The following is a 12,847-nucleotide window of genomic DNA, read 5'->3' as shown; positions in this document are numbered from 1 at the left end:
ATTATCATCCATAAAAAAAATTATCACCACTATTCCCATATTACCACGAGTTTTAGGCGATCTGTATGTAGACATCTAACCTCACCCATTAGCAGAAATACGCATCGAAACGCGTAAATACGCGTCAATCGACGTACACATGTTTCTGTCTCATGTTTTTACAACGATAATAGGTAATGATAAATTCTTGGAGGTATCTGTAGACAAACTCATTAGTTTTAAAATATATCTAGATATGTATTACGTTCTTAATCTATGGTAATATTCTATTTATATCGTTTTTATTACTTTATAGTTTTTATGGATGATAATGGAATGGTGTGCATCTGCGCTAACCGTATACTCAATTTCTTATTAATATTATAAATACGAAAGTTTGTGAGTATGGATGTTACTTACTGTTATTATTATTACAAACTGTCTATTTGTAATATTGAAATATTTTTATTTATATTGTATTTTCTTCCAAAGAAAATATATAAATTTGTTCTTGATACTCTGTCATTGCGTAATAAATGAACTACATAATAAGTCGGATGTTTTAATTAATACATATTAATTGACAACTAGGAAAAGTGTTAAAAAGGCAAACTTTATTGGAAATATTTCACTTTTTGACCGCAAAACAAGACAACAACAGTGGCATATTTTTCAAAGCAGGTTGCAGCAATATATTAAATTAAATAGTATTGCAAATTACTTGAAAAGTGCTATATTGTTTACACATTTGTCCGACGAAACATACGAGTTTGGCTCGGAATTTAGTACATCCGCGCGAATTAGAGACGCTGGTTTTTGATGAGCTCATAAAATTACTTGATGATCACTTTACACCTAAGAGGCTGACTTTATCAGTAATTAATACTAATATGTTAGGATTATTATTACTACTATGTAATATTATTTTTACTGTGTATTTTAACTAACATCCTCTTCGTTAGGGGAGATTGTTAGTAATGTGGAATGATCATCTCATTGCTAGTAATACCTTGTCAGGTTGACCTCCACGCGGTTCCCCCTGGAATACGTCGTGATAAATTATTCCTTGTGAATTTGTCACGATGGGCTAACTGACCTGACGTCATACTCATCTTATAATCCTCCACTGGTGCCCCGCTAGCGTAAACCGTTAGCACAGGCGAGTGCACCATTCCATAATCACCCATAAAAAAAAATGTTGTCAAATGTTGACAAGTTGACCTCCTCGCGGTCTCCATTAGGAACCATGACGATAAATTTCTTATGTTTTTATCACGATGGGCTGACCTGACCTCATGTTCATTTTATTCTCCACTGGTACCCCACCAGAGTAAACCGTTAGCGAAGTCTGTTGCACCATTCCATTACTTATTTAAAAGAGCAACACACAAGTTTCTTGCTTATTCTTCTTGTGATGTATCTGCATTCCGAATAAGCGGTAGAATAAAAAAAAAACTTGACTATTCAAAAGTGCTTATATTAAGTTTATTTGAATAAAGATTATTTCTATTTCTATTTCTATCATCCATTAAAAAAATCGTTTCCCCAATCCCCATTACAAAAAATGTATGGTATTATTAATGTATGACATAAGTATGTACTACATTTTTATCTGTCTTCTATCAAAGTCGGTGTATATCGAGTTTAAAGCGGGACAAGTCAGTTTTTCGTATTATTATAATTTAAAACATATTTGCATATCTGATACCGTCATATTAAGAATATTTTCCATCTCGTATTTAATCCATTAATAGCTGTCTCGCATTGTTATGAGACGGCCTCGGTTGTCTAGTGGTTTAGTACACCGCCTTACGTCCACTAGTCTCGGGTTCGATTCCTCGCAAAGCACAAACGTTTATATTATGAGTACGAATTTTTATATTGGCCTAGGCGTATATATCTATGTATATGTTTGCAAAAAAATGCGTTTTATTATTTATATCAGTTGTCTAGTATCCATAACATAAGCTATGCTTAGCTTGGGTCAAAATGAAATTTTATGAATTATCTTAGGTTATTATTATTAGGTATATATGTTTTTTGCTATATTATTGGTAGAGTCATGTTATTCGGCGAAGGAGAGGCGGGGCAGAACTGAGCATTAAATATTAAAGTGGATAATAAACTTTTGATTTTCTTGCCAGTTCTTCTCAACTGAAGCACCTAACCGAACTGGACGGTAGGGATGCTCCTGTACTTATACTTATTACTAAAAAAAAATAGAATATAGAATAGAAAATCATTTATTCAAATTAACCTAATTTAAGCACTTTTAGACAGTAACAATTTTTTTTATTTACCGCTCATTCGGAAAGCTGTCTCATCACAAGAAGAACGAACAAGAAACTTGTCTGCTGTTCTTTTCAATAATCCTTGTAAGTTCACATATACAAGTCGAAACGTGTTAAATATATATGTATTGAACATCGAGGTCTTTAATATCTGTTAAAATTGGCATACTTTTTTTATTTGTTTCTCTACTGATGTGATTTTTCATTTCTAATTATGTATGTAGCTATATTAACAGAGTTTTCTACTTTGCCGCGGCCATACGACAAATGTTTTATTTGTTTAATGTGTTTCTCTGGAGTGTATGTTTAGTTACGATATGTAATCTATATATTATAATTAATACTTATATATATCTAATATATAAAATTCTCGTGTCACAGATTTCGTGTATATACTCCTTCGAAACGGCTTGACCGATTATGATGTAATTTTATATGTATATTCGGTCTGATAATAGGTTTATAACTAATTTTTATACACCTAAGAGTTAAGGGAGCCACCCTTAACGTACGCTAAAATAAACTTTTTCATAATGTGGCATTAAAATATACATACAATCCTAATTATATATTTTCACCCTTCTACGATCAACCCCTATTTTTAATAGCGATTTATTAATTTATAACAACGTTTAACGGGTCAGCCAGTGAACATATATATTTATTTTCAATTCAATTGTAATAATATTGTAATAGGTAGGCGTTTTGAATACAGAAGGGCGTAGAATTACAGTTTATCCTAGTCAATCATCACGAACACGATCAACGTCGCAGACAGAAACTAGTTCAATATTCGTTAGGATACATCGTAGCGAATAAGATTTATTTATAAATTATTATATTTATTTAGTGTTAATTCCCACTTAAATTATAATGCTGTTTATCATTGGAAGATTCAGTTATCTACAGTAATAATACATTTGTATGTACTTCTATACAGCCGGCGCTGTTCAACGTTACTCCATCTATGTTTGCTCTAATTATGTGGTTAATAACAATAAAGATATGTAATTAAATGTTTGAAACACAGATTGTTGTGAAGCTCGCATTTTCAGAAAAGAAACTTAGTTCATAGTCAGTTCGGAATTGGACACAGTTGTGTAAAAAATGGCTATTTTATTTCAAGTATTAGGTACCATTGTGGGTAAGTAATTTTTTTTATATTTTAATACTAAACCCGGCTCGACTGTGATGGTAATTAGTGAATATACAGCAGAAAATATAGCTGTGCCCGCGATTTCGTTCGCACGCACGCACGCAACGTAAGCCCTGAAAAATGAATAATTTTTACAATATTTTTCACTGATGCTTCGCTTATATTGGTCGTACCGTAATGTTATATATCTTAAACCCTTCCTCGATAAATGGACTATCCAACACAAAAATATTTTTTCAATTCGAACCGAAGTAGTTCCTGAGATTATCCTCAGAGAAAAAATATAATAAAATAAACGTATTTACCTCCCAACTTTCGACTAGGTTGCACTAGCCGTTGACATGACAAGGACAAGACAAGTTATTCGTGTTAAAATCCAAACGCAAAATCTTAAAAATAAGTATAAAAGCAGTACTAAATTTGAATGTGATGGATTAAACTTTTTGTTTTACCAACAATGTGCCTAATAGGCTATTCACGGGAGCGTTCTGTATTCTATTATACATATATGAATAATTTATACTGATTAAAATTGGTTGCGTATGTTTAAAATATTTAAATATATAGACAGCGACGAGGAATTATCATCGACAGGAAATTCATCCCCACACGCTGGATCCTAATTGGTCTTGGACAGTGCGGTTTCAGAGGAGCTTCCTCCACGTATACTCACATTGTAGACTGAACTACCTGCCGAGGTTTTCTCGAGACACTACATAGATTATTAAGAAGATATTAAGGTTTCTTGATTCTTGATGTGATAAACTGTTTTTACAAAAAAAGAAATTCAGTTGAGTTTCTTGCCAGTTATTCTCAATTGAAAAAAATGACCTACATGAATAAATGATTTCTGATTTGATTTGGTATTTTATTTCCAGTATGCTTCCTCACAATGACCATGGGCGTAATGTTTGCCTGGCCGTCATCAACACTAACACTCTTCAGATCTGAAAACACAACACTACACAGAGTAATGTCGGAAACAGAGGCAACCCTAGTGGGCAGTCTGTCCAGTATAGGAGCTCTATGTGGTACCCCGATTGCGGGTTTCCTACTGGATAGACTTGGGAGAAAACACACTGGCATTGTGTTCTCTTTATTGAGCGTGGTAAGTACAGTTTTATATTGTTGTTTCTAAATCTGTTACGTTATTGTGGCCAAGAATCAGAGATAGATTTTATTGTCTGTCTATAGAGAGGGATTAAATGCCGTAAAAAGTCTACAATTGTTTAGATTTAGGCTTCCTCTTCAACTTGGCAAAATCTGCAAATCTTTATTAAGCATAAGCCTAAGTTTGCCATATGTTTATTTAATTTGCAGTGTCTGGGACCTACTATATAAAATTGCATAGAAAAAAATGTGTCTACCATTAACACCCCTAAAACCAATTATGTTATCTGTGACTAAAACTAAGCTCGGTTAATGATGTTTTTTTTACTAGGTATGCTGGACTATGATCGCAAGTAGCAAACGAGTGGAAATGGTACTGGCTGCCCTATTTGTATCGGGGTTAGCTGGCTCCTCATTTCTAGTCGTCCCGGTTTTCGTGGGAGAATTCTGCCAGGAATCTATCAGGGGATCCATGGTGTCAGTGTCTTTACTCTTCTATGGAGTGGGAATGCTGCTTTCATACCTGATGGGAGGTTTTCTATCTTACTGGCACATGGTATACGCATCTCTAAGTCTATCTATCGCCAGTGTGTGTTTTCTGATGATTCTGAAGGAGTCTCCAACGTTCTTATTGTCGAAGGGTTTGGAAAAAGTAAGTTGGTCATTTATTATTTATGTATATGTATGAATATTTTACCTGACCTTTGACTTGGCAAACCAAACCATTTATTTTAAATAATTAAATATCATTACAAATTGGCGGACAACTGACTATGGAGCAAAGACATAATTATACAGTTATTGATTTGATTTGATTGATTTGACGACCTCGGTGGTCTAGTGGTTTAGCACACCGCTTTATTTCCGATGGTCGCGGGTTCACTTCACATAACATTTGTATTCATGAGTGTGATTGTTTGTCAATCTGGGTGTTTTTTTATGTATAATATGTATGTATTTACGAAAATAAATTTCTATGTATTTGTATCAGTTATCTATTACCCGAAACACAAGTTTTAGCTTGCTTAACTTGGGATGGCGCTGTGTGAATTGTCCTGACAATATTATTATTATATTATTGATAGTTTATAAACTTGTCTTTGGAGAATAAAATCTATGTAGTAATAAATACAATTTTAAAACAACGTGGAATGACATGAAACCTTTGTAAGCAATTACTCGCGGAAGAGTTAATAAAAAATTAGTTAAATGCAATCACTCACGACTGCTCAGTTGGCTTTCTCGTGCTGAGTCGCACGGCTCCTGATCGCAAATGAAAAAACATGTCCTAAAGACGGCAATTCATATGGTAGTGAAATTACAGTGTACAGAGCTATAATAATTTGGTCCTCAATGGCCACGGGCATCACGGCATCACCTCATCATGTGACGCTTATGATACCACTCAAGAGTTGCCATTCTAGAAGATTGTGACGTCATACTTCTTATCCAGTAATTTCAATTTTATGTCTTCAACGCCCTAGAACCGAAACAGCTTACAATGCAGGCAGCTTGACTGCTGAAATAGGTTAAACTGAGGTATCCACGCAGACGTCAGTCTACTTCTGGTAAATTTATATATTGTCCCAATTACATAAAAAAATTTTACAGAGAATAGTCTTTTTCCATTTTTGACTAGCTGTTCCTGCGACTACGTCCGCGTGGAATTTAACAACATTTTTATAAAATAGAAGAATTTTTCTAAAATAAAAGTAGCCTAAGTTACTCCGTTATATATCTAGTTACATCAGCTACCTGCCAAAAAAAGTCCCGTCAAAATCGGTTCAGCCATTTCAGAGATTAGCTGGAACAAACAGACTGACAGACAAAAATTGAAAAACATGTTATTTTGATATATGTACCGTATTTATATTCATATGCATATATGTATATATATATTATCTGATTACATTAATAATGAGTGCGTAGCGACTTCTATGTTGATTATCGCATGCCTCTTACTTGTTATACTGTAATTATTTATATAAAAAAAAACATCTATTAAAAAGAGCAACACACAAGTTTCTTGCTCATTCTTCTTGTGATGAATCTGTTCCGAATGAGTGGTAGAATCAAAATATGACTATTCAAAAGTGCTTGTAATGAGTTTATTTGAATAAAGATTATTTCTATTTCTATTTCTATGCATGTATTAAATAATAGTAAATAACGGTTATTTCAATATTACACACTTCAAGTGAGCGATAGTATTTATCTCCTCAGTATAGAGTGTATACCTACCAAAGGAGATACAGTGGACCCGCGGTAATCCGGCCCCTGTCTTATCCGGCCCCCTTCGTAATCCGACATAGTCTATTATTTATTATTGAATATTTTTTTGACAATATACCTCAGAGTGCATATACAAACATACATATATAACATAGAATCTTATCACTGGATCTGTAATTTGTCGGATTACAAGATACTCTTTAGTAAAAAATTCCGGACTATAGGGGATCCTTTGACCCCCTCTATAATCCGACAAATTAGATGGTCCGACACTGCCCTGCAAAACATTTGTCGGATAACCGGGGATCCACTGTATTTTATTTATACATGAGTGGGCAATAACCACATAGGTTGTGTAAACAGTCGTTGCGATACTTAGGTACAAAATTTCTCATATGACCATGTTTTAGGCTGCAGCAGAGGCGATAGCATTCTACAGAAGCGCGAAGTCGAATTCAAAGGAAGTCCTACAGGAGATCACGTTGATCAAACGGGTCCTCAACGCGGATGCTGATGCGGGTCTGTACTATATAATATTATTTTATCTGTGGTATAACTTAGCTTGCGTTACATAAACTAATATTATAAAGAAAATGATAGACAGATCGCATTTTGATATGTGGTACATAAAATAAGAATCACTGAATTTATTTGAAAAATTATTTTACTGTTTTTTTGCAATTGTGTTAATGGTACTCACATGCGCTTGGAATATAATACACAGTCAGGTTTCATCTATGTACATTATGTATGTATTTATAAAAAAAAGTAGTTTCCGTAACTTCTATATTCCACAATCCATAAGTAACAAGCTTATGTATATGGACGTAAACTTAAACACACACAGCAACAGGAAATATAATCGTACAGTAGAAGCTACGAGTCTACACTGACACAGAAACAGACCGTACAACGTTCACAACAAGTTCATAACTTAGTGCACAACTGCAGGGATCGGAGAGTATTATATATATAGTAGCATTATATACTATATATTCTCTCGACTTAAAAGATGTGACATTCAGGGACTAGCGAAAAGATTCGCAGACAGCGTCTGTGGGCTGGGCTGTGGACTCATTAAAGCGCCATTGAATTTGAAAAAGAATGCAAACAATGAAAGAAAAAAGCCATCAGATTGGACAATTATATATATAAAAAAGAATATTGCCAATTCGCACTATTCAAAAGGAAAAAAAGATTTCCGTAACACAAGCTCTGCTTAGCTTAGGACTAGAGGACGCTGTGTAAATTGTTCTGAGATATCATTATACATATTATTACTATTCTCGTTTAAAATAATCTACATTTGGTTACATAATTAGCAAGTAAGAGTGTTATTATTATTTCACAGTACTCATATAATAAAATGTTAAACATCCATTGTTATCTCAAACCTTTATATCAGTCATTTACAGATTTTCTCATTTAATCCGCTGAAATTAATTTTATGAGCTCTCACGTGGCTGGATTTTGTGAAATGGTTTTATTTGCTGGCTTTACATGGCATGTTTTTTCACGCCCACTTTGTACTCTTTTTGAGGAATTGCATTGAACTACTGTTTGTGTTCACTCCTTCACGCGTATGTTTCACTTTCTCTTAAAATTATTTTTTTCTTCTATGGAATGTATTTTTTAAAGACACGTGTAAGATGTAATAAATCTATACATAGAAATAAAAACCTGTTTGTGACAATGAAATAACCATTTTTTATTACATGCATACGGTACATGCACCAAGATAACATTTTTTACAATTTTTGTTTGTCTGTCTGTTTTTCCGGCTAATCTCAGAAATGGATGGACCGATTTTGACGGGGCTTTTATTGGCAGGTAGCTGATGTAATAAGGAGTAATTTAAGCTACCATTATTTTAGAAAAAAAAATTGTAAAATAAAGTAAAATTCCACTCGGACGAAGTCGCGTGTATAGCTAGTTATATAACTCTATATCAGATCTTTGTCCCATAGTCAGATGTCCGCCATTTTGCAATTTTAATTAACTATTACAAAAAAGCGCTAAAGCACCGGTTGTAGTACGCGGCAATGCGCTCACTGTCGACGCGAGCGGTCTTTCTGGTTCTCTTTATCTACATTTACATGCACATTCTTTCCTGCGTGAAAGACGATTCGCTCGTGAAAGAGTACGTGTGAAGGCTGTTTGATGAAATGTTTGCTCGTTGTTATTTTTATCTATCTTTCAGACTGAAATAATGGAAGATAATATATTATCTTTAAATATACAGATATATTTGAAGTAAGTAATAACTACTATACTCGTATTTTAAATAGAAATGGTGTATTGACAAGAGGGTATCGTAGACTAGTGGTTTCGAACTACAAATTTGTGTATTCAAATCTAGTTCCACCAAAAAAACTTCGTGTATCACCTATTCTGACTAACTTGAGCGAGCCTACCACCATTTCACAGATCATTTGACGGCCTCGATTGTCTAGCGTTTTATCACACTTGTGATGGTTGCGATTTCGATTCCTCGCGTGATACTATAATTCATCACTACCTTTCAGTTTGGCTATTTAGGTTGAAAAGTAATTGCAAGAAAGTCAATTGTTATATATTTTTATTTATTTTTTATTCCTCATATTTCAGGGGCCACCCCAGATGAGGAGAAGTTAAACCCAATGGCGGAGAAAAAGAAGTTATCCTTGTGGCAATATTTTAGTAAGTTTATTATAAGTTCATATGCAGATCTTTGACAATAGAACTTTGATAGGTCTATTCGATGCCTTATGATCAGAGGCGAAATACGTGTCACAATATGAGTCTAGAATCAATTACGGTCGGAATTTGATTACCTTTAAAGAAGGTCGTAATGGTAGTCAAGTTTCAAGAATATTTACTCTCTGTGATGGAGACATGCTAATTGTAAATGCAATTGAACAAAATAATATAAATACATTAAGTAATTAAATAGTTGAGACAGAGATACTCACGCAGACGAATTAGTACAAGGTCTAGCTCGGCGATAGCTTAAAATAATGTTAATGATTTCCGGAAAAGTCAAGCAATTTCTACCATTTCCAGCTGGGGATAATTTAAAATATTTTAATGATTTCCAGAGAAATCAAGATCAACCCGCCGTGCAATGTTTGTAACGTTGGTTATGATGACCACGTCGATATTCCAAGGTCTGGTCGTGGTGCAGGTATACGCCCAGCCCCTATTCGCCGCCACTGTTCCAGAGATGTCGGCCACGCTTGGCACCGTGATATTTGCCATTGTTGGTGTCTTGGCTGGTATTCCTGCTGCTTACATGATAGATGCATTTGGCCGTAAGGTAATAATTTCTTTATTCGTTTACTATGATTGTCATAGTCCATATTTTAGACGGCCTATCCGGCTCATCGCCTTCCGATGGTTCCTCGCACGATGCAAACATTTGTATTCATGAGTATGATTGTTTCTATCGGTTTGGATGTTTTCTATGTATTATATATTGGGTATGCATTTACAAAAATAAAATGCATAGCATCAATTATATTACAAACAGAAATGTATAACAGTATAATAAAAATAATGTAAACATTGTACGTTGCTATTCCTGAGGGCAAAGGTGTCACATTCTCTATACTGAAATTTCTCTGCCATATGTCTATTGAAACCGGAATAAATTCAAATTCAAATTCAAAAATCCTTTAATTGTAGGACATTTTAGCCGCTTATGAACGACAAGTTTTTACATTATAATTTTTTTTCCCTACCGTCCAGTTCGGTATATAGATCCAATTGAGAAGAACTGGCAAGAAACTCAATTGAATTATTTTTTCTTTAAAATCCAGTTTATTTACAATGCATAGGTATTTATATATATTACAATATATAGGTGTCTATGTCTAACATTAAATGAAAATCCCGAACATGAAAACTATTGCCATGCACGCTCGTCATTCAAGTAATCGTTTAGTGAATAATAGGCCTTGCTCAGTAAATATGATTTAACAGATGTTTTGAATTTATTTAAGGGTAATTCCAATATATCCTTTGGTATCTTATTGTAAAATTTTATACAGTTTACAAAAGCTGCTTAGCGGCTTAAATATGGCAATTTTGTACAGTCTGGTCTTTTAAAAAGAATGCAAATCCTTTCTCAATAGGAGCTCAGAAATTTCCAAGACATTGGTAATGTATGAATAATGCAGTGTATAAATATTTATTTCCAGCCACTCCTAATATACGCGTCCATCGGCTGCGGACTGTGCTGTATCATTTGCGGGACCCAGATACATTTACAGTGGGGTCCAAACTACTTGACACCAATATTTATATACATATTTTGCGCTGTGTACACATTCGGCGCTGGCAGTGTGCCTTTCGTGTTCTATGCTGAGGTGTTTCTTCCAGAGGTAACATTCCTCACATTTATGATATTCTAGTATTTCCAGTGCATATCGTTTTTAAAATTACTTTTTTATGAGTTAATTTATGTTTAAAATTATGTGTTATATAGTATTAGCTAATGAATGATTAAAGTTGGACTCTGACAGAAATGGCTTCTTTATCAGCTTTAGTTTGTTTGTTATTTCAATTACTTAAATAGCAGTATGGGAATAATTCCCTTTACCTATTCTTTATAGGTCAAACAAAACCAAAAAAATGAACTACTTAAAAATATGAATAGTTCAGAATGCTGAATATTGTATTGTCCAAGGTTGCTAGACTGCCAATACTGATTCTCAGATGGTACTACTACAACTCGCGTATGTCCCTGGGAATTCCTGAAAATGAGTGGTTTGCTGCTCGAGCAAACGATACAATCCGTCATACTCGTGAACAGGTGCTGCTTGTAGGGACTGGCCTGTTCGGGTTACGAACACTAATTAACTTGTTTGCTTTTGACAAAATTGCAACAGCATATACTGGTCTCTATGCTCTATTCTCCTAAATTTGAATTTAAAAATCTGTATTATTGTAAACAATATTTGAAAAGAATACGAGCTGAGTTTCTTGTCAGTACAACTCAATTTGAAAGAACTCAGAAATGACAGTAGATTGTACATATCATAAGAGTCTGTAATACAGAATACTATATTAATAAATACTTTGTTTTGTTAGCTGACCAATGTAATTATATGTTTACTTTTTGCCTTGTGTATTTGCACTTTAACACAAATATTTTACGGACTACTCTAATGCTGTTGGCCGCAGCTGAGTGCAGATGGCACTTAAACCCGCGGAAGGACAACTCGCCTGACGAATTCGACCTTAGTCTGAGGGCACCGCTAGGGATTCGAACCTCGGCTCAGGCCGTCGTAATTTCGTGGAATTGAATGGGGGATCGAAAGAAAGGGCCACCGGGGGCACCGGTGGGGAGTGCTCGGGCGCGCGCCGGCACTCGGTCGATTGTGCGGTGTGGTGTAACACAAATAAAAGTTTATCATATATTGTTTCAGATCAAAAGTTACGTGAACATGCTTGTAGTCGAGTGGGCTTGGCTGTGCAATTTTCTCATTCTGGTCATCTTCGAACCATTGGCCAGCTCCATCGGCCTGGGACCTGTGTTCTACCTGTTCGCCATTATCTGCTTCTTTACAGCACTATTCTGTACCAAGTATATGCCAGAGACCAAAGGACTGGCGGCAGATGAAATACAATTATTGTTCACACCCAAGAAATATAGACAGAATGTTGATACGTATAAATAAGTGTTTATCAATAGACAGCCTCAGTAGTTTAGTGGTCTAGCATACCGTTTTAATTCCGATGGTTGCGGGTTCGATTCCTCGCACGGTGGAAACATTTGTATTTATAAGTATGATTGTTTGTATCAGTATAGGCCTCTTCTATGTATATTATGTATTTACAAAAAAAATTGTAAGTATTTATAATATTTGTGGAGTACCCATAACATAAGCTCTTGGAACTTGGGACTAGATGGGGATATGTGAATTATCTAGGCATAGTAATGGTCTTCCAATGGTCGAATTTCGACCATAATTAATTTAAATTATAAGTTTGAACATTATTAAGAGTCTATTGTAAAGATTATACCTCTTTAAGTGTGTGTGAAATACATGGTAGTGTGTTATGTATTTTTTTTATTGATTTAATGTATTTTTTGCAT

At 34.5% G+C, this 12,847-nt stretch overlaps 1 protein-coding gene across 1 annotated transcript; it reads left to right on the top strand.

Moving 5' to 3' along the window:
* Positions 1–3,377: 3,377 nt before the first annotated feature.
* On the top strand, positions 3,378–12,428 carry LOC131854196 (facilitated trehalose transporter Tret1-2 homolog). Its single transcript, XM_059205325.1, has 8 exons — positions 3,378–3,414; positions 4,305–4,534; positions 4,868–5,188; positions 7,179–7,287; positions 9,376–9,447; positions 9,846–10,063; positions 10,947–11,129; positions 12,177–12,428. The coding sequence occupies exons 1-8, from the start codon at positions 3,378–3,380 to the stop codon at positions 12,426–12,428; spliced, it is 1,422 nt and encodes a 473-aa protein (XP_059061308.1).
* The last annotated feature ends 419 nt before the right edge of the window (positions 12,429–12,847 follow it).

The sequence above is a fragment of the Achroia grisella genome, unplaced genomic scaffold (genome assembly GCF_030625045.1).
Source record: "Achroia grisella isolate CSIRO2021 unplaced genomic scaffold, CSIRO_AGI_Agris_v1 utg971, whole genome shotgun sequence".
Classification (NCBI taxonomy): Eukaryota; Metazoa; Arthropoda; class Insecta; order Lepidoptera; family Pyralidae; genus Achroia; species Achroia grisella.
The sequence above is the reverse complement of the archived record's forward strand: the minus strand, read 5'-3'. Positions and strand labels throughout refer to the sequence as shown.

Excerpts from the sequence above, each read along its gene's own strand:
- LOC131854196 (XM_059205325.1), top strand. The coding sequence starts at position 3,378 with ATGGCTATTTTATTTCAAGTATTAGGTACCATTGTGG. Across the intron at positions 5,189-7,178 it reads TGTCGAAGGGTTTGGAAAAA|GCTGCAGCAGAGGCGATAGC; the intron begins GTAAGTTGGTCA and ends ACCATGTTTTAG. Across the intron at positions 11,130-12,176 it reads CTGAGGTGTTTCTTCCAGAG|ATCAAAAGTTACGTGAACAT; the intron begins GTAACATTCCTC and ends ATATTGTTTCAG.